This window comes from Vigna angularis, chromosome 2, assembly GCF_016808095.1.
Source record: "Vigna angularis cultivar LongXiaoDou No.4 chromosome 2, ASM1680809v1, whole genome shotgun sequence".
In the NCBI taxonomy this organism is placed as follows: domain Eukaryota; kingdom Viridiplantae; phylum Streptophyta; class Magnoliopsida; order Fabales; family Fabaceae; genus Vigna; species Vigna angularis.
The window spans coordinates 44,190,020-44,210,410 of record NC_068971.1 but is presented as its reverse complement, the minus strand read 5'-3'; the positions used below and the strand labels follow the sequence as shown (position 1 = coordinate 44,210,410).

The following is a 20,391-nucleotide window of genomic DNA, read 5'->3' as shown; positions in this document are numbered from 1 at the left end:
TGTTTGGGCTTAATGGGTTTAACATTAGGCTGCACCTATCAATTTTCTTTCTGCACTCAATCAAAACTTTCGGAAAATTTTATCCAGAATAGGAATGGGTGAGTATCTTCCAAAAAAAGTGGTTGAGTATTTTCCAGAAAAATGTTTGTAGACATGATTTAGTATATTTCAAAAAATAAAATCCGAAATGATGGAGTAAGAAATTTGATGAGATGCACGAATAAACATCGTTAACATTATACACTCCCGAAAACTCATCTACACCCTCTTTTTGACATTTTGAAAACGTATTTTAGGATGTTAAAAAAGGGGTGTAGCATAAGTTTTTTTAGGGTGTATGAAGAAATTATCAACTTGTTGGGCTGGACATTAAAACCAGACTCTAATGCAAATAAAAACATATTGAAAGCTATTTTTTTAGAAATATTGAAAACTGAATGGAGATTCAGTAAAAATATTATTTGTAGTCATGGTTGGACAAGCTAACTAGTAATTTAGAGTAATAGTATTTAAAAATTGAAAAATATCATATAGATTTTATTCGTAGTTGTACATGAATATGCAATTGTCGTATAATTAATTACCAATGCAACGTGGAGATGTTTGAAAACATCATTTTAAAATATTATCATGACTTTTATAAAAAATATTTTAGAATCAAATTTTGAAAGCAACTGATACAAAATATCATCTTGAGCAATCCATGTTTATTTTAACCTCCAACAGCTGAAGAGAAAAGACTTTAGCACACTTGGATCCATCAAAAAGGCAAAAATTCTGTAAAATCATATAGAACAAAACCATAATTACTCGGAGAACTTTGTTTATTTGATTTTATGATTAGTTTTTCAGAAAAAGATTTATGAAGAATGCTAAGGATTCTGTAGTGAACCATAAAGTACGTAAAATCTTTCCCCAACCTTTTCCATACAAATTAATCACTGAAAACTAAGAAAAGAAGTTTAGATTAACAAACTCCTGCTCCAAAAAATAACAAAAGTGGCCTATTTAAAAAACTCGAGAGTGAAAACTAATAAAAAAAACTATAATTCTGCTTAGTAAAATTAATTAAAAATAAGTTGAAAAGGTAGCTAAAAGTATAATGTTAAAAAAGTTAAGACAACAAAGCTTAAAAATTAGGCTAAATGTGTTTAGTAAAGTAAATTTCTTAATAATAAATAAGGACATGATTAATTATTGAATCAAATTTTAATATTAGATAATTGCAAGTTCACAAAAAAAAAATAATTTTAATTAATTTAAAAAATTTATAATCAAATTTTTTATATAAATTAAATTTCAAATAGTATTTACGTAAATATTTCTAATTTGCTACAATTTAAAATAGAAATAATTTCTTAATGAAATAAATAGATATCTCATTAAAAAAGTAAAAGGGCGATGGTAAATCAATAATCCAAATCCATGAACTTCCACGAAAATGTATTGGCATACCCGCAATAGAAAGGCCCGAAGATGAAAATTAAACAAATAGTTACATTTGAAATTTAAAGTGAAAATTCCAGAAGATTATTGGAAAAGGTTTTTTAATATAAAATGGAATAAGAATAAATATTAATTTATCATTACTATGAAACATATCTATGCGCATATATATATATTCCTTTTCTTACAATAAAAAAATAAATATTAATTTTATTACAATGATTAAAATAAAATATTATTTTTTTAAAAATATATATTTATAAAATTAATTATAAAATGAACGGTTTTTGTAATTTTATTACATTTTATTTTTTATTGAAGAAAGCTGAGTTTATAAAATATTTACAAAACTTAAAAAATGAAATATATACTGTTATTAAAATAAAATATTTACAAAACTTAAAAAATGAAATATATAAATAAAAGGTAAAATTGGGAAAGGATTGTATACACTAAAACAGTTGTTATACTGTTATTAAAATGAATCCTCGTTATTAATAGCTATCGGCCGATACTATAAAATAAAGTGACTCTTGTGTATTTCAGCGCCTGTTATCACCAAATCAGTCTTCTGTTTCCTTTTCAACAGTCCAGAAATCGGTCATGTCCTTGCAGGTGCACACACAGATTAAAAATGGGGAGGGGATCATTGAATGTGGGTGAACAGCCTAATTGGATGAATAATATAAACAGAACAGACACTTTTGGTCATGAATAATCAATCACATATCCATATACGGATGTAGGTGAGTAATCACACACATGTAAAACAAGTATTCAAGGTCTGTGTGAATAAATAAAGGTAAATTAAATACCAATAATAAAGAGAAAATACATAAACCAGAAAAAAAAAATCTGATTTATTTGAGATCATCAAGTTTAACCTCGTACTGTTCAGCAGTAGAGAGAATTTTGACACCAACTACGCCTCTTTGCCATTCTGAATTCCCCACTAATACAAGCCGCTCCGCATTTACTCGGGCTGCTCGTTTAAAAACCCTAGAAGAGAATAAACATTATGGTTTATGTACACCATATCAGAAGACCTACAATTCAAGTATGCTTTAAGAAAAGGAACTAAAATAATGAAAAAAGAACCATACCATTTTAGTTGTTTGCTTTCCAAAACCAACTCAACACTATGCCCCTTCTCTCGGAGAATGTTAGCAACCATAGCAGCATGTCCTTGAAGATCTTCATCCAATGCGCACACGATGTCATCTACGTTCAAGTTAAGCTCTGGTAACAAACCCTTCTCTTTGAGCAACTGTCACAAAAAACAGACATAAAGCACAATTGACAAAGTTGGAGACACACTAGTCTAAGCAAAAGTCCTCCGGAGCATAATTATTATAATAGAGATGTACAAAATAGACATTCCTTTCTATATGAGCAACCGTTACAAGAAAAGAAAGACATCAAGCAAAATCGGCAAAGGAGAAGAAACACGAGCCTAAGCAAAAGTTCTGTGCAGCATAACTGTAATAATAGAGATTTACAAGAAACAGACCTTTCTCTTTGAGTAACTGTTATAAAAAAACAGACATAAGAAGCAACGGACTGAATACTGTTAGTCTGAGTACACACGGATATGATGATAAGTTTATACATATAGATTCAATACATTTATTATGTATGAATAGAAAATATTTTGCCTGACTAATGCTGCGGTGAACCACTCGTGTGGTTGGTCTACGGTGCACCATATTTATCCACAGTAGGACTAATCTAGTCTTCGCCATGATATCATACATCCACGTCTACCACACTAGTTTCCCATCTCTAATTGAAATCCTAACCTCCAAATCTGACGTCAAAAGTGACTTTCCCTCATATGGAACCTTAGTAAATAACTCTTGAAATGTTTGTGTTGATTTTTATTTTTTGTTTATGGATATGCTTTCATGTAGGGGGGTGGAATTGCACTACAATCTTCAAAATAGATGATTGGTAGCGGTGCAGTGAGATTGTTAGCTGCTTCACATGATTGGGTGTTGTCGAGAATGCTGTTGACTCCAATTAGTCCCCTCTCTTCTCTTTCTTTATCTACTGTTATAAGAAGCAGATGTCAAATGTAAGTCTCAGTGACCTTTACAATATCCGGAGCTACCACTCAAGCATGCTTCAACACAGATTTCCTTCTTACCATACATGCTCAATCGGGACATTTTGGTTTTCCTAAACTTTAGAAAAAGCATTGTGTTGTGTTTTCTTGGGCAAGGCTCCTTTCCATCATCTAAGAACTAAGTCATGTAACTGATTTTTCAAGGAAGCCAATCTATAAATTACACTTGTCTTTGGTCTGGCCAAAGCATTTACAATAGGTTTGTTGAGGACTCCCAGCACAAGCTCTCACTTACAACCCCCACGACCTCGTACTCAACAATATGCAAAAATTAGAAACAAAAACAAAAGATTCTAGACAAATTTGAGATACATTAACCCAGAACAGTCAAAGCTATGGAGGTGTACAAGGTGAGTGATGAGGCTCTGTCGAAGGAATATCAACTGCAACAAGAATCTGACTACAGCAAGGTTATCAATAGCAGATGACAAAACATGGCAGAAGACCCAAATTTTGCCATACAAACAAATCATCGTGGCCTATGGCGCTAACATAAAAGGTCTCCCTGCACGCAGTGCCTATGACAAAGATGTAAATATTGCCATGTTATGGAACTATGGTAGTGCTAGAACGGTCGAATAATTGGACTACAAACAGACTTATAACTCTAGTAACGGCAACGAAGGACACTGGTCATGTGGCAGCCATTTCTCAAGCTCCTTCTCTGGAACCAAACCCGAATTCTATGTCACTCATCACCACTACAGTAAATCCCTAATTTATTCCTTATTGATTCCCCAATAATTTCTCTATAATATTACCTGCTAATTTACTAGTTTTATTTCATTAGTTCACAATTTTGAATGGCTGTAAATTAGTCACGTATTAGGCAAAGTTTCCTTGTATAACATTAAATATCTTATTAAAGGGAATTCTCTCATGATGAGAGTCATTCGGTTAAATTTGATAAGGTATCAGAGCTTCAGCTCTAAAACCCTAAGTCTCTCGTTATGCTCTAGGAGCACTTGCATCTTGTTTGCACGTCCCAATCCAATTTTTTCTTGGGTTCTTCGTGTTCAAATTCTTGAAATCTTGTTTGGTGGGAATGTGCTCCTCTCTGTTATGTCTAGATAAAATTCTATTGTTTTGATTCAATGGGAAAAATGATTTCAATTCAAAACATTTGTGAAAGGGAAGGAATTGTGGGTCATGTTGATGGGACTAGTCCAACTTCCAAAGCCAACCAGGAACTTTGAACATGGGATGCTGAAGATGCACGTATCCTATCTTGGATATTAGGTTCAATTGAACCACATACAGTGGGCAATCTAGGGTCATTCTCTATGTTAGAAGGTTTTTATGCTGTTTTTATTTAAGTTTAAATATTGTTAAAAGTCTTTTATTTTATGCCGTTAAATAAAGGTCTTATGTTGACCTATTATTAGGGGTTGAGGAGCTGAATTTTAGGAACGTGATCAGTTAGGAGATTTCCCACTCATTTAGGAGAATGGGAAAGAGCAGTTACTTTCTTTTTATTATTTAAACGATTGTAATCAGATAGATTAATAACACATTTAAAGATTACATTTAGAAAGCATTTCTTACCTTAATTGTGTTCACAATTTGGTATGAGAGAGAGAAACACTAGAGAGCTTTGCTTTCTGGATTGGGTTGGGAAGAGTGATACATTGTGAGTTTTGGGAAATTTGAGAGTGCTATTAGAAATGGCAGAAAACGGAAAATATGTCCAAACTGCCATTCCAAAATTTGATGGTCACTATGACCATTGGGCAAAGTTAATGTAAAACTTCTTGCGTTCTAAGGAGTATTGGAGCTTGGTGGAGCATGGAACTGATGGTGTTCAAGACAAAACAAATGCAACAGATGCGGATCTCAAAAGGCTGGAAGAACAACAGCTTAAAGATTTGAAGATAAAGAATTATCTCTATAAAGCAATAGATAGAGAGATTTTGGACACAATCCTAAATGATGAAACGTCCAAAAATATATGGGATTCCATGAAGCAGAAATTTCAAGGATCCACAAGAGTGAAACGTGCACAGTTGCAGGCCTTACGTAAGGAATTTGAGATATTGCAAATGAAGGAAGGAGAGTCGGTGAATTCATATTTTGGCCGAACTTTAAAGATAGCCAAAAGCATGAAAGCGGCAGGAGAAAGAATAGAAGAGAGTGTCATAACTGCACAAATTTTGCGGTCTATGACTACTAAATTCAATTATGTAGTATGCTCAATTGAGAACATGAACACTATGACTATAGATGAATTGCAAAGTAGTCTATTGGTGCATGAGCAGCGAATGACATGCTCAGTGGAAGAAGAGCAGGTTATGCAAACTGTATTTGAGGAGAAATATGGAAGAGGAAGAGGAAGAGGGAGAGCAAGGGGAGCCTTCCGAGGTAGAGGAAGAGGGAGACAAACATTTAACAAAAATGAAGTTGAATGTTTCAAATGCCATAAACTTGGACATTTTCAAAATGAATGTCCAATGTGGGAGAAGAAAGCAAATTATGCAGAAATGGAAGAACATGAGGAAGAGATCTTACTAATGGCTCTCGTGAATAGCAAAGAAGGAAGGAAAACTGATTGGTTCTTGGACTCAGGATGCAGCAACCACATGAGTGGCAACAAGGGATGGTTCTCAGAGTTAAATGAGAACTTTAGAGGCAAAGTCAAGCTGGGAAATGATACTCACATAAATGTAATGGGGAAAGGGAGTATTCGAATGGAGGTAAATGGATTGATGCATGTTATTATGCATGTATCTTACGTTCCTGAACTGAAAAACAATTTATTGAGCATAGGACAACTTCAGGAAAAGGGGCTGAGCATCAAAATTATAAGCAATACTTGCACAATTACACATCCTGATAAAGGAATACTATGGGAAATTCCAATGAATTCTAGCAGGATGTTTGTATTAACAGCAACCATGGGAACAGATATGTGTTTTCAGATGAATGCAGAAAACAATTCTCAACTCTGGCACAACAGGCTCGGGCACTTAAGCTATGATGGTTTGAGCAATCTTGCTTCTAAGCAAATGGTAACAGGTTTGCCTCCTATCACAGCCCCTCAAGAAATTTGCACACAATGTCTGGAACGAAAACAGCACAGACTCACTATGTCCAAGAAAGGAGAATGGCGAGCATCTAGGAAACTGCAGCTTGTTCATGCAGATTTGTGTGGGCCAATCAAACCAACTTCCAGCAGCAATAAGAGATATTTTTTAAGCTTTATTGATGATCTAACAAGGAAAACTTGGCTATATTTTCTGAGTGAGAAGTCTGAAACGTTCTCCTTGTTCAAAAACTTCAAGACTCTAGTTGAAAAAGAAGTTGGAGAAAGCATTATTTGCTTAAGAACTAATAGAGGAGGAGAATTTTGCTCAAAAGAATTTGAGGAATTTTGCAAAAATCAAGGGATAAGAAGGCAACTAACAGCTGCCTATACTCCCCAGCAGAATGGAGTTGCTGAAAGGAAAAACAGAACTATCATGAATATGGTTCGCACTATACTGATTGGAAGATAGGTTCCAAAAATCTTTTGGCCAGAAGCAACAAAATGGTGTGCACACATTCTGAATAGAAGTCCTACATCTGCAGTACAAGATATGACTCCAGAGGAAGCATGGAGTGGAATAAAACCATCTGTTGATTACTTTCGTGTGTTTGGTTGCCTTGCTCATGTCCACACACCACATCAGCAGCGAGTTAAGCTTGATAACAAGAGCAGATTGTGTGTTCTGTTTGGAGTCAGTGATGAATCCAAGGCATACAGACTTTTTGATCCAATCAAAAAGAAAATAATAATCAGCAAGGATGTTGTATTTGAAGAAAACAAAGGCAGAATGTGGCCAAATTAGATACTATTCGCATAATTCTATCTATGGCAGCACAAAATGGATGGTTCATATTTCAACTAGACGTGAAAAGCGCATTCCTCCATGGAGAACTGAAGGAGGAAATATACGTTCAACAACCAGCTGGATTCATCAAAAAGGGGGAGAAAGAAAAGGTATATAAATTGAAGAAGGCACTCTATGGAATCAAACAAGCACCTAGAGCATGGTATAACAAAATAGAAGCATATTTCTTGCAGAATGGCTTTGAAAGATGTTTCTGCGAACACACTTTGTTCACAAAGTCAGCAAAGGAAGGTAAAATTCTTATTGTAAGTCTATATGTGGATGATTTGATTTACACCAGCAATGATAAAGGTATGTGTGATGAGTTTAAAGAGTCTATGATGTCAGCCTTTGACATGACTGATTTGGAGAAGATGAGGTATTTTTTGGGAATTGAAGTTTTGCAGAATTCACATGGCATTTTTATATTTCAAAGGAAATATGCACAGGAAGTTTTGGCTCGGTTTAATATGATGGAATGCAATGCAGTCAAGAACCCAATAGTCCCAGGAATGAAATTATCCAAAAATGATGCAGGGCCTAAAGCAGATGCCACACTCTACAAACAAGCAGTTGGAAGCCTCATGTATCTAACGGCGACTGGACCTGGCCTAATGTATGTGGTTAGACTCATTAGCAGATTCATGGAGAATCCTTCAGAGATTCATTGGCATGCTGTCAAACGTATCCTACGGTATATAAAGGGAACTACAGAACTGGGAATACTTTACAAGAAAGGAGAAGATATAACTCTGATGGCCTATACAGATAGTGATTATGCAGGTGATGTAGATGATAGAAAGAGCACATCAGGATTTGTTTTTTCGTTAGGAACTGGTGCGGTTTCATGGTCATCCAAAAAACAACCAATAGTGACATTATCTACTACGGAGTTTGAATACATAGCTGCAGTTTCATGTGCATGTCAATGCATCTGGATCATGAGAATTTTGGAAACCATAGGTTTCAAAAGACAAAAACATAGTTTGATTATGTGTGATAGCAATTCAGCTATTAAGTTGTCAGAGAATCCAGTATTGCATGGCAGAAGCAAACATATTGATGTTAGATTTCATTTCTTAAGAGATCTAGTTAAGGAAGGGAAAATCAAGTTAAGTCACTGCAGCACTCAAAATCAAATAGCTGACATAATGACTAAACCACTCAAGCTAGAGTAGTTTGTGAAGATTAGGAGTATGTTGGGCATGATTGCAGCATCGGAAGTAAACTAATTTAGTTTAAGGGAGGGATTGTTAGAAGGTTTTTATGCTGTTTTTATTTAAGTTTAAATATTGTTAAAAGTCTTTTATTTTATGCCGTTAAATAAAGGTCTTATGTTGACCTATTATTAGGGGTTGAGGAGCTGATTTTTAGAAACGTGATCAGTTAGGAGATTTCCCACTCATTTAGGAGAATGGGAAAGAGCGGTTACTTTCTTTTTATTATTTAAACGATTGTAATGAGATAGATTAATAACACATTTAAAGATTACATTCAGAAAGCATTTCTTACCTTAATTGTGTTCACACTCTACAGAAAAAGAAATATGGAAATTTTTTAAATTGATATATAATGAGAACAACAGTGTACGTCATTTCCAATTGGAGTTGGAGGTAGGAAATTTGTAATTGAGCACTACTATTCAGGTTTCCGGATTTTGTTGAGTGAATATTCTGATATTAACAATGCAAAAGTACCCAAAGGGGCACTGTCAAACAGTTCAAGAGGAGAACAAATGTGATCAGTTCCTGATTACTAAGACCAGAATTCTAGACTTGCATAGATTGAACTTTTAAATCGAAATCCAACCCCTTCTATGGATATTTGTGCTGATATGTTGATATGTTGCTGTGAGACAAAACAGTACTACTGCCAAGGCACAAAAGACAATCTTTCTAACAAACTATTGGTATAGCTAAGCAATAACAGTATTGAATTCAATAGTTTTTCACATTCTGCTTCACTGTATAAACTGCCTAGTCCTAAACTTGAAGAGACGTAATAGATTAAGGCAGAAAGAATTTACGAGAATGCACAAAAATGATTTACTATAGATAACATTGTGGCTTTCAATTTCTCTTATAGACTTACTTCCACTATAACTGCATCACCAAACCCAAAACCACAAGCAGCAATATCATCAGCACCAAAAGTTGAGAATAAATGATCATATCGACCACCACCACAAATTGCTCGCAGCTTTCCTTCTCGGTCAAAACCCTACTGAAAACATTTTAATCAGTTGAAAGAAAGCAATACAACACCAAATATATACAATTGAAACATGTTAAAACAAATGGAAAGCAAACTTGGACACACTAAAATATAGCCAGTAAAACTTTGATATATTCTCTCTCTGTAAGCATTAGTAGTTTAGTTACCTATAAAGTGCATGCTCTTTCTTTTTCCTTGATCAAATAAAAGAATTAATCAAGAACAAACATGTAGTGCAATGATAGGAAATGTATGCATCTAATCCTCTTGCAGATCATGGAATAATTTTATCACCCAGGATCTGACACGTCAGGTAATTTGAATGTATCAAACTCTGCCCCCATGTTACATAAGTATGTAAAGAGACTTCACAATGTCTTATGAAGGACTACAAAATATTATTTTTAAATCATCAAGCAAATGAAAAATTGCATTAAATCATCAAGCAAATGAAAAAATGCATTAAATCAAGATTATGGTTTTCATCGAGCCCTCTTGATAAATGTTTTGTATGCCTACATGTCTTCGTATCTATCTTACACTTTCTTTACCTAGATCTTCATTTAAATCACTTTTATGCTTATCTAATCATTAAATGCGTAGGTTTATTGTTTTAATCCTTTAGAACTTGCGTTAGATTGTGCTGTTTCATTGCAGAAAAAGAATAAATGAGAAACAGGAAGAGCCTTTGAAGATTGCACCTAATCCATTTTGAAATGAGTAGAATTATTGTTTTAATTCGGTAGAACTTGTATGAGATTGTGATGTTTCATTTCATAGAAAGAAGAAATGAGAAACTGGAAGAGCCTTTGAAGATTGCACCAAATCCATTTTGAAGGCCCCTTAAATGCTAAAAAGCCAAAATTTCCCTCCGTGTTTGCTGTCAATTTGAGGCTGAGCTTGGGAACTTCTGAGGTTGAGCTTGGTAATTTTGAAGCTGAGCCTGAGAATGTCAGAAAGGTGCCTTTGGTGTTGTCAGCATGGGAAGGAAACCTGAGGATGACCATGGGAAAGCTGAGGCTGAGCATGGGAGTGCTGACATGCCTTAAATGAAACAGCAATTAATTAAATATTAATCGAAAAGAGGAGAATTTCCAGACACACATTCACAGAACCTTTGTAGACAGAATGTGACAGCTGAGAGCTCCCCTTGGATCTTTTATGGTTGTTCAACTAGTTTTTCTCATTTTTACAGCCTTTTTCCTTCTTTCATCTGAGTAGCTAAATCCTTCGTTACTGGGGTTTGACGTAACTGGGACTCTTCCTCACGTATCTACTGCAACAGCTAAACTATGTTTATTGTTCTTTATTAGTCTCTTTTATGGTTGTTCAACTAGTTTTTTTCTCATTTTTACAGCATTTTTCCTTCTTTCATCTGAGTAGCTAAATCCTTCGTTACTGGGGTTTGACGTAGCTGGACTCTTCCTCACGTATCTACTGCAATAACTAAACTATGTTTATTGTTCTTTATTAGTCTCTTTTCTCCATGCTAAGTACTTGTAATGGGTTTATCTTCCCTACAAGATTTATAGTTTGAATGCCGTTGGAAAATGATTTTGAACCTTGACTCAGTAAAGAGAGCCTCGTGGATTTTGTATCTAAGAATAGCGCAAAGCTCATTAGTCATCCTTAAAAACCCCATGTTCTTAAAGCAAGTTGCTTGGTTACGCTACTCAAGGGATTGATAGTTGAACGAGTGAACTTAGACTCTCTCAGTAAGGGATTAGGTTTTGAACTATCTTTTGTGTTGACGATGATAAATAAACTTTAATCTTAATTTCGAGCTGGGTTTCTACATGCATGAAAAGAGTTTGGGAAAATCACATCCTTCAATCCTCGATTAATCTGCATTTTGCTACACTCCACATGTTTGATAAAATGAAACTCCTCTAGCTTAATTATAGATGTTGTTTGTAATTTTCTGTTTATTTAAAATATTGTTTCTTATATTATTTCAAATCAATTGAAATCATATTTCACAACGATAGTGAATGTTTATATCTCAAATATGGTATGGGTCCCTATGGAAAGGATCTCTTACTCATACTATTGCACCAATGGCTATGCTTGCCATTAATAAAACAGACTTGAACCTTTATTTGTCAAAGTCAATTATCACAAATGTTGTTACACAAGCCATTAATCATAAATTATTTTTCAGTGAGATTAAGCATGAAGGGTTTTAAATTTGAAAGCAAATAGCCCCAAGAAACATCTCAATATTTGAATGAACCTTTATACGCTTGTCATAGAATACGTTCAACTAGAGAAGTATATAATTATGCAACACAGGTAATCCACAAGCCAGATTTTAGTCAAAATCGGCCCTAACTCATTATTTTAATTGATATAAACTATAACATCTATTTGGTATTAACCATGAAATTCTAACCTCAAATACAATACCAGTGTAGTAAGCAAGACCTCGGACAACTGACGCATCAAATTGAAGCCATTTCGCGAAACCAATTTTTTCAGCAAGAGAGAATAGCTGTTTCAGATCAGCAATTGCTTCCCCACTGCTCCCAAGTCTCTCTGAATACAACCAAATTTATACTTTTTGTAAGTTGTATGACTTGATTTTACAAACTAATAGATAGTACATCGCAGCCTTCAAGTATGTAGAAGTAAATATCACAACAAAAACAGGAGTATTATATTTTTCTCTTTATTTACAAGAAAAAGAAACAAAGTAAAGAAGTTGACCAAGAAAAAGAATGAACTTTTCATCATTTACAAGCCATAACATAAGGAAATGATACATATGGCACACAGCTACAACAGACTTGAATAATGTGAGAGAATAAAGAAATACATTATTGATATTAATCATACTAATTACATTCTCAACTCCTCTGTTTTGTAACAATCACATTCTCTTAAAAACTAAAATAAAATCTTCTGGAATGAAAGGGAATATTCTAAGGATATTTTATTCAAATTACTATTTGGGTAGCTTTATCCTGATAATCCTCTATTTAAAACAAACAGGCTATTTTATAATGTTTCTAGTATTCCCTACAAGATTTAAGATTTCAGGAAAGTTGTAGAGGGTTAACCTTCTAACTCTTCCAATGACTTCACCGAAAGGACTTGCAATAGCTTCTGGACAGCCTCTTGTGATAGACCAACAGCTTTCAACTCTTTCTTTATTTCGTCAACTGGAATTTTCTCAATCTGTACAAAATTAACAATTCTTTTATTAAAAAAACTTGCTTTGATATTATGATCAGACCTTTATCAACAATAGACAAGAGACAAAGACAAGAATATAAAATTTCAATCATACATAGACATGAACTAAAAATGGGAAAAAATTGTATTGGTCCAAAACAAATAGAAAGGAGGATACCCACACAATATGACATACAATAAATAAAATTATGATTGACAAGTCCACATATAAAGGTTCATTTTGTGACAATAAAGGTTTGTAATATTGCTTATTATTTGCTTTGTTGGCCGAGGTGAATGTTATAAATATAAAGACATATTACTGACATCTACTAAAGTTAATTTCTTGCGGATTTTACCTTAAAATGACCATGATTGGTTGGTTAATACAGCTTCTTAGAAAATATTTCATTATGTTATTGTTCAATAATTATGAAAAGTCATCTACACAAGTGTCAATCAATAGGGGATTCAAAAGGTTTGCCTGGTCTGGCTGCCTGTCTTTTTAGGGGCCACAATCTCAAGTTATGGATGTTTCTCCAAATTCCTTGACCAATTTCTATTTTACTTCATCATAGTTTTCTATGATTATATTGTTCTTCTCTGTGCATACTGTCTGTATGAGCTCGATCATCTTTTACTTGACTAATCAAGACTTGGTTGACATTAGAAAATGCTTTTCAACCTAGAATTTGGAGCCAATTAAAATTAATACTGGGAATACGCTAATTTTAATTAGGCATCTTTCAACTCTTAATCTATAATGCTGATTAATTGATTGTAATTCTCAAGGGATTAATTAATCAATTCCTTTAGGTTCACCTGCTAAAAGGATTAAGATTTGAAGTTGATGATATAGTTGGAAATAAATAGCTATAATGGTTTGCATGAGGGGTAGTTTAGTGAAACTCAACCCTGACATCTCAATATCTATAACATTCGTTCAATCTGCTTGCCAACTTTTCAACTACTTACCCCAAGTTTTATTTCTTTTGCTTTACTATTTTTTCTACATTGCAATAGAATACATGCATTTACAATTACAACCTTTACTTAATAAACAAACATCCTTTTACTTGAGTATTACACTAGTCCTTTGGGATTCAAAATTTGGACTCGAAATATCCAACTTCCTACTTGTGGACTTGGAATACTTGTAAAAGTCTTAACATCAGTCAAGGATGTCTAATGACCACAAACAACAACGATACACCAAAGAAGGTGTGGAGGCACTAACAAAGGATTTGCATGAGCTGCAGCCTAGTCATATATCTTCTTGTAAATTGGGCAGATTATATTCTTGTATTATGTTAATTAGGGTTATTTGCATATTCTTGAAGTTATTTGTAATTATTCTTGTACACCTAGTATGAATATTTCCTTCACTGTGTAATTCACACAGACTTAACCACGTGCCTCTTGTAAAAGTATTAACATCAGTCAAGGATGTCTAATGACCACAAACAACAACGATACACCAAAGGTGTGGAGGCACTAACAAAGATTTGCATGAGCTCCAGCCTAGTCATATATCTTCTTGTAAATTGGGCAGATTATATTCTTGTATTATGTTAATTAGGGTTATTTGCATATTCTTGTAGTTATTTGTAATTATTCTTGTACACCTAGCATGAATATTTCCTTCATTGTGTAATTCACACAGACTTAATCACATGTCTCTTGTTTCTCTTTCATTTAAGAAATATAGCAAAAGTATATTCTGTACGAAGACTGAATTTTGTATATATTTTTAGCATTATGTTGGGTGATGTGAAATGTGATTTATCGAATAAACATGAACTAGCCATAGTTCATAGAAATTTAATATCATTTGATCTTAGCTTCAGCCTTTTGGTTGTACTTGTACATGCTCTTGGTCATTAACAAGCCACACAAACTAATTGAACTTATCATGATCCCTTATCATTATTTTTTTCATGGGCATATAAGGATCAAGAATGCTACAGCAGCATGAACAATTAGAAAAATAACCTAAAAGAGCAACATTACGTATCACTCACTTTATCAATAATGATGCAGACCTTGCCAAATAAATGTTCTGGTACTGAATAACAATTTAATACTTCCTGTAGAACCTGTACAGCGAGGAGATATCCAACAGAGTAAGACCATGATAAACCAAAGCAATAAAAGAACCATATTAATTAATATGTTAGAACTAAAGTTGTATGCAGACTCCAATTACCTACAAAGTTAAAACAAACTACATGCATCAACCCAATGAAGATGTACTTCACAAAATATTATCAATTAATTGTCACAATAAATGAAGATAGAACAATCATGCAAAACAGGCATGTGACCAAAAAGAGTCATAACAAGGCAAGGTCTTAGATTGTAATATTGTGCCAAAATATAGGACATATCTATATCTATCATACTCCTCGGTACTACTAAACCAAGATTTAACAGCACACTACGTTAGAAATCATCCCCAACCTACTTTTCTTGCCCATAGCAACATCCCTTATACCAACATTTGAATGACTTTTCAACCACAAATGCGGAGCATATGGCTAAAAGAATTTGATAAATTCAATCTATCATACATCTTGACCAGTTAAATAGAAATAAATACAAACCCCAAAGAAGTGAGATATGTTCTGTGTTTACATGAGTATTATTTATTATTGCGTATTACAGTACAGCAGAATCACTTATAAATAGATAAGCATAAATCAAATCACTAAAATTGTGATAATTGCACCACAAATTTCTAGTAAAAGCTATTTAAATATTCACCATGTGTTGTTATATAGGCTATCTCACACATACAATGAAAATGAAATCTCCACCTTTCGACTGGAAACCTTAAATCCAACATCTGATTCTGTAATTCCTATTCGCTTAAACAAAGTGACAATAGAAGATAAAAGCTCTGCTTCGGCCTACAACATGAAAAGAAGCATGGTAAAAAAATAGATAATAGTCCAATACACTTAACAATATTAAAATTACCATCATTCAAGATTTTAAAATGAGGTACATAATGCAAACCAACCATTAAAACTTACCCAAAAGAATGCCAGAAACAAAATACAAAACAAAAAACAACACATGTTATTTCTTAATAACAAAGAACGTTCAGAAATTTTCATTATTTTCTGACTCGACTACAAATAGAAAGCACAGGTTTCTGTATTGTTATAAGAGAAGGGAGGATGAATAAAATAGAGTAATCAATCACTGCTCAAAGGATATCTTACCATAACAGCCTAAGTGCTACACAAAAATAAGTATAATGGCACAACTACTAATTGATGACACCTTAGTGCCTAGCTTTCTGGATCAATCACGAAACATTTGACCAGAAAGAGGACAATCCATAACAAAAAAGTGTGTATATCAGGCAGCACATACCATAACCCCAGGAACACCAATAATATCCATGTTCCACTGGTAGTGCTCACGACGACGGCCTCTAGTCATTCTCTCATACCGCCAACATTGTCCAACAGTGAACCACTTTATTGGTAATGGTACCGACTTCCTAGAAATTAAAGAACAAACATGAAAAAGAGAAGTTGGCCCTCATATACAAGATATTCAAGCTTAATTTTTCCGTAATAGATTAACATCCAAACTGCAAATATAGGAAAACTTAAAATATGCATAAGAATTAACCTTACCCTTTCTGTATCACCAGCCTTGCCAAAGAAGGAGTAAGTTCAGGCCTCAATGCAACACGGCGATTTCCCCGATCTTCAAAACAATAAAGCTGCAAATTCAAATGTACATACTTTAATATTTTGTCAAAATTCCTTAATGTATTTGCATTATCCACTCTTTTAATAAAAAATGTTTTTCATCAAAATATATTTTAGTAAAATGCTAATATTTTAAGCACACCACCAGCATGTTGTATGTGTGACACAAAAACTGTATCACACACTCAACCATGCATACATGTCTAGCTCTAACATACCTAATTACAATTGTGCTATTAGGAAAATTAAAAGCACAGCCACTATATACCTTACAGCCATACCATGGCTCTATTCTAGCAATCTTAATGGAATAAAGTCAATGAATAGAATTATGCCAACAAGACTCACTACACGTAGCATATTGTCTGATTTTCACTGTATCAATTGTCTATGTGTAGTGTGCAGAATAATAGAGAAGAAGCCTCAACTTCCGAAACAGGGAACACCAAGATCATTTTAAGAAAATTATAACAGGAAAGCACCAAGATCACTTTAAAAGAAATATAACTTATTTGCATTGGCGTTTAGAATGTAAGACCCGGATCTGAAAAAATGAAAGTTACTCAAAGTACCTTCAGCTTGTAGGTATATCATGAATCATTGTTTAACTTTGTCATACACTAAAATAGCATGCACTTAATCAAACATAAATGAATTTCTTCTCGATACGATTTATGAAACAGTAAATAATCAGTTAACTCAATGCTGATAATAAGTATTTGCAGTTTTAATGCTTATCTACAGGACTACAACTAAAACAACAAGACAAGGAGGAAGAATGTCTATCAGAGACTCGTAACAATAAACATAGAATGACATATTACCACCTTAGACATTATCCACCATAGAAAATACTAAACCAAGTAACTCGTCAATATAATCACCAGAGCTAAACAGAGAAACACGGAGTTGATCATTGTCGCAAGTATAATGCAACTATGAAGAGCAGAAAACTTTCAGATAAAGTAATTCGCACCAGTTACAAGGCACAAATTACATCATCAGAGAATGTCTTACTCAAGTCAGATATTGATACTCTCCCGATATTACGAAATACATATTGGAAGAGAATTTTTTATTTTAATTCTTTTTTTGAGATACTTCTGGCATAAATTTGAAATCCTTAGGTTTTCGTATTTGAAAAGTATCCAAAAAGCATGGCTTAAAGATTCTTGAACAGCTATATTTTTCCAATCTTTTATAATTTGATTTTTTAACCTTTTTTCTAGGATATAACTCAGATACATTCAAATAATATCTAAAAAGATTGACCTAAAGATTCTTGAGCAGCTATACTCTTCCTCGTGATACGAGAGGAATTGAAGTACATATTCATTCTTTCAAGAGAAACAAAAATGGATCCAAAATGGACAGAACATTTGGTTTATGAGCATTACCGTCAATTTAATGCCTGGAAAGGATTAAAGATGTTACTGAATAAAAAGGAGAGACAGGATAGTGGGACATCATTGGTGGAGATATTACACTAGAGGTCTCTCTTGATGGTGTTAAGCTTCTTGAATATGGCAGAGTTCTCTCCCGATGTTCCACACTTAAAAGCTATATGATGGTAACGGAGGATAGGAGAATGATAATTAGCATTAGACAGGAATTTCACAAAGATGCTTGTGAATTGTCTGTTATTGTATGGAAAAGCAAAACTTGTTTTGAGTTATACCAAAGTTGTTTTTGTTGATAGTTACTCAGGACTGGTTATAATAATATATACAGAAACTATTTCTTTTTTTTCTGTTATGATCACAGATGTCTTTTTGTAAATTGTGATAATCGCAGTTGTGAATTAATAAGAAAGAATCAATTTCTCTTTCTTTATCAATATTTTGCATCTATATAAATATTATATACATTTTGCTACAGTTGGAACCTTAAATTTCCAAAAAAACTGTCTAGTACCCGTATCCATGTCTTGTTGTTGGACTAGTTATTCAAGCGCCATTGATACACACTCAACATGTCATTGATAATGCGGAAGAGATACCTGGTCCTTAATCTCTTCTCCTGCTTTCCTAGTGAACAATGCCTCCGACTCAAGCACCGGATAATCAACCTCTTCGAATCCATACAACCGCGAAACCTGATCCTCGCAGTGAAAGACAAAATTGTAAAAAAAAAACAATAATCGAGGGGGAGCAGTCATATGCACGAAACGGAAATTAGTAATTCGAATCCAAAACCACAGACACCTCTTTGAAATGGTTGAAGAGCCAGTTCCGCAAGCGCATGTCTTCAGGCGGGAAGTCGCGCGTCCCCTTGGGAGGATTCACGTCGATTTTCTGAACATCGGCCCCAACGGAGGGGGCGGGAGTTAACGCTCCAGACCTGCCGCCGGTCGGAGAATCAGTTTCCGCCGGTCGCGAAAGCGAAGAGCGGAGTCTAATGCTGGAGAAGTGCGCATTGAACGGGAGAGGTGAAGAGAGTTGGAAGCTGAGTGAACGGAAAATAGGGTTAACATAGGAATTGAAGCGTGGTTGCAGGGTGAGGAACGAACACGAGAATGACGTTGGAGGCATGGCAGTGAAGCTTAGCTTAGCTTTTCTTTTTTTCTTTTTTTCTTTTTTTTTGTGTCAGGTGTTCCTCGCGGTTGTACTGTGTGGAGTTAGCTTGCCGGATGGAAATGCAAGATAGATGGACAGGAACGGGTCGGATAAAATATTATTGGGCCCTTCATGTTAGGCCTGAAACTGTTGGCCCAAGTTTCAAACTATCTACGTACGGACAATAAAGGCAAAAAAATAATATAACTGTCCATGTAACTTTTAGTTAAAGATTTCTATCAAATTTATATTTTTTTTATTCTTTTTATTCCTTTATGTGTACTGTATTTATATATTTATATATATAATATATATAACATCATTAAATTTCATCTTATAGTAATTAATTATATATTTTCTTTTAAATTAACTCTTATTTTTACATTATACCAATGTATCTTTCTTCCGTGTAGAGTTGGCTTTAAAACTTTTTACTAAATAAAATAAAAAGTTTTAGATAAATTTAATTTTTGGAGAAGGATTTTACAATTTCTAAAATATTCAAATATATTGAATTTAAATGTGTAACAAGTTTGTTTTTAACCTATGAAATGTTATATCAAGTTTTGCCAAAATAAGATAGCATCAGGTTAGACTCGTGTAAGGTCGAGTCAAGTCATACCATACTAAAATTAAGTCAGGTCAATTCGAGTTGAGTTAAGTTAACCTAAGCCAAAGTTGAAATGAGTTGACCTAGGTTTAAATTGAATCAAGTTAGTACATGTCTCAATCAAGTTAAGTTAGCTCAAACCCAAGTCAAGTTGGGTCAGATCATATTCAAGTTGGTCTAACCCAAGTTGAAATGAATTGGTGAATTCCACATTCAATCGAGTTACGGCGAGTTTACATTCATTTAAGTTGGAGCCGACCCATGTTCAACCAAATTTGGTCAGGCTAAGATCAATCGTAGTTCATTAAGATCATATTTGACCTAACCTAATTAATACCAAATCAAGTTGGGCTGAGTTGAGTTTGTCTAAGTCCCAGTTGAGTCGAATCCTCAAGATAGCTGAGTTAAGCCTAGTCAACAAGGTATAGATCAAATAAAGTTGGTATAAGCCTAGTCAAATTGAGGTGGGTGGATCCACGTTCAGTTAAATTAGGCTAGATTAAGGTGGATCATAGTGTTATCAAGATCAGGTTGAACATAGCCCGATTAATACCAGGTCAAATTGAACATGAACTGAGACAATTTAGGTCAAAGTAAATCTAAATAGGGTGGGATTATGTTTAGCCGAGTTGGATAAAATCCATGTCAAATCATATTTGGTCCAGTCAAACTC

General features: G+C 34.0%; 1 protein-coding gene across 1 annotated transcript; it reads right to left on the bottom strand.

The window, feature by feature from the left end:
* Positions 1 to 2,157: 2,157 nt before the first annotated feature.
* On the bottom strand, positions 2,158 to 19,176 carry LOC108322451 (histidine--tRNA ligase, chloroplastic/mitochondrial). Its single transcript, XM_017554551.2, has 11 exons — positions 18,758 to 19,176; positions 18,553 to 18,648; positions 16,476 to 16,564; positions 16,207 to 16,336; positions 15,642 to 15,734; positions 14,847 to 14,921; positions 12,711 to 12,828; positions 12,044 to 12,186; positions 9,529 to 9,657; positions 2,550 to 2,713; positions 2,158 to 2,445 (listed from the first exon to the last, which is right to left on the bottom strand). Exons 1-11 carry the CDS (start codon positions 19,082 to 19,084, stop codon positions 2,307 to 2,309), a joined length of 1,503 nt encoding a protein of 500 aa, XP_017410040.1. The 5' UTR covers positions 19,085 to 19,176; the 3' UTR covers positions 2,158 to 2,306.
* Positions 19,177 to 20,391: the final 1,215 nt, after the last annotated feature.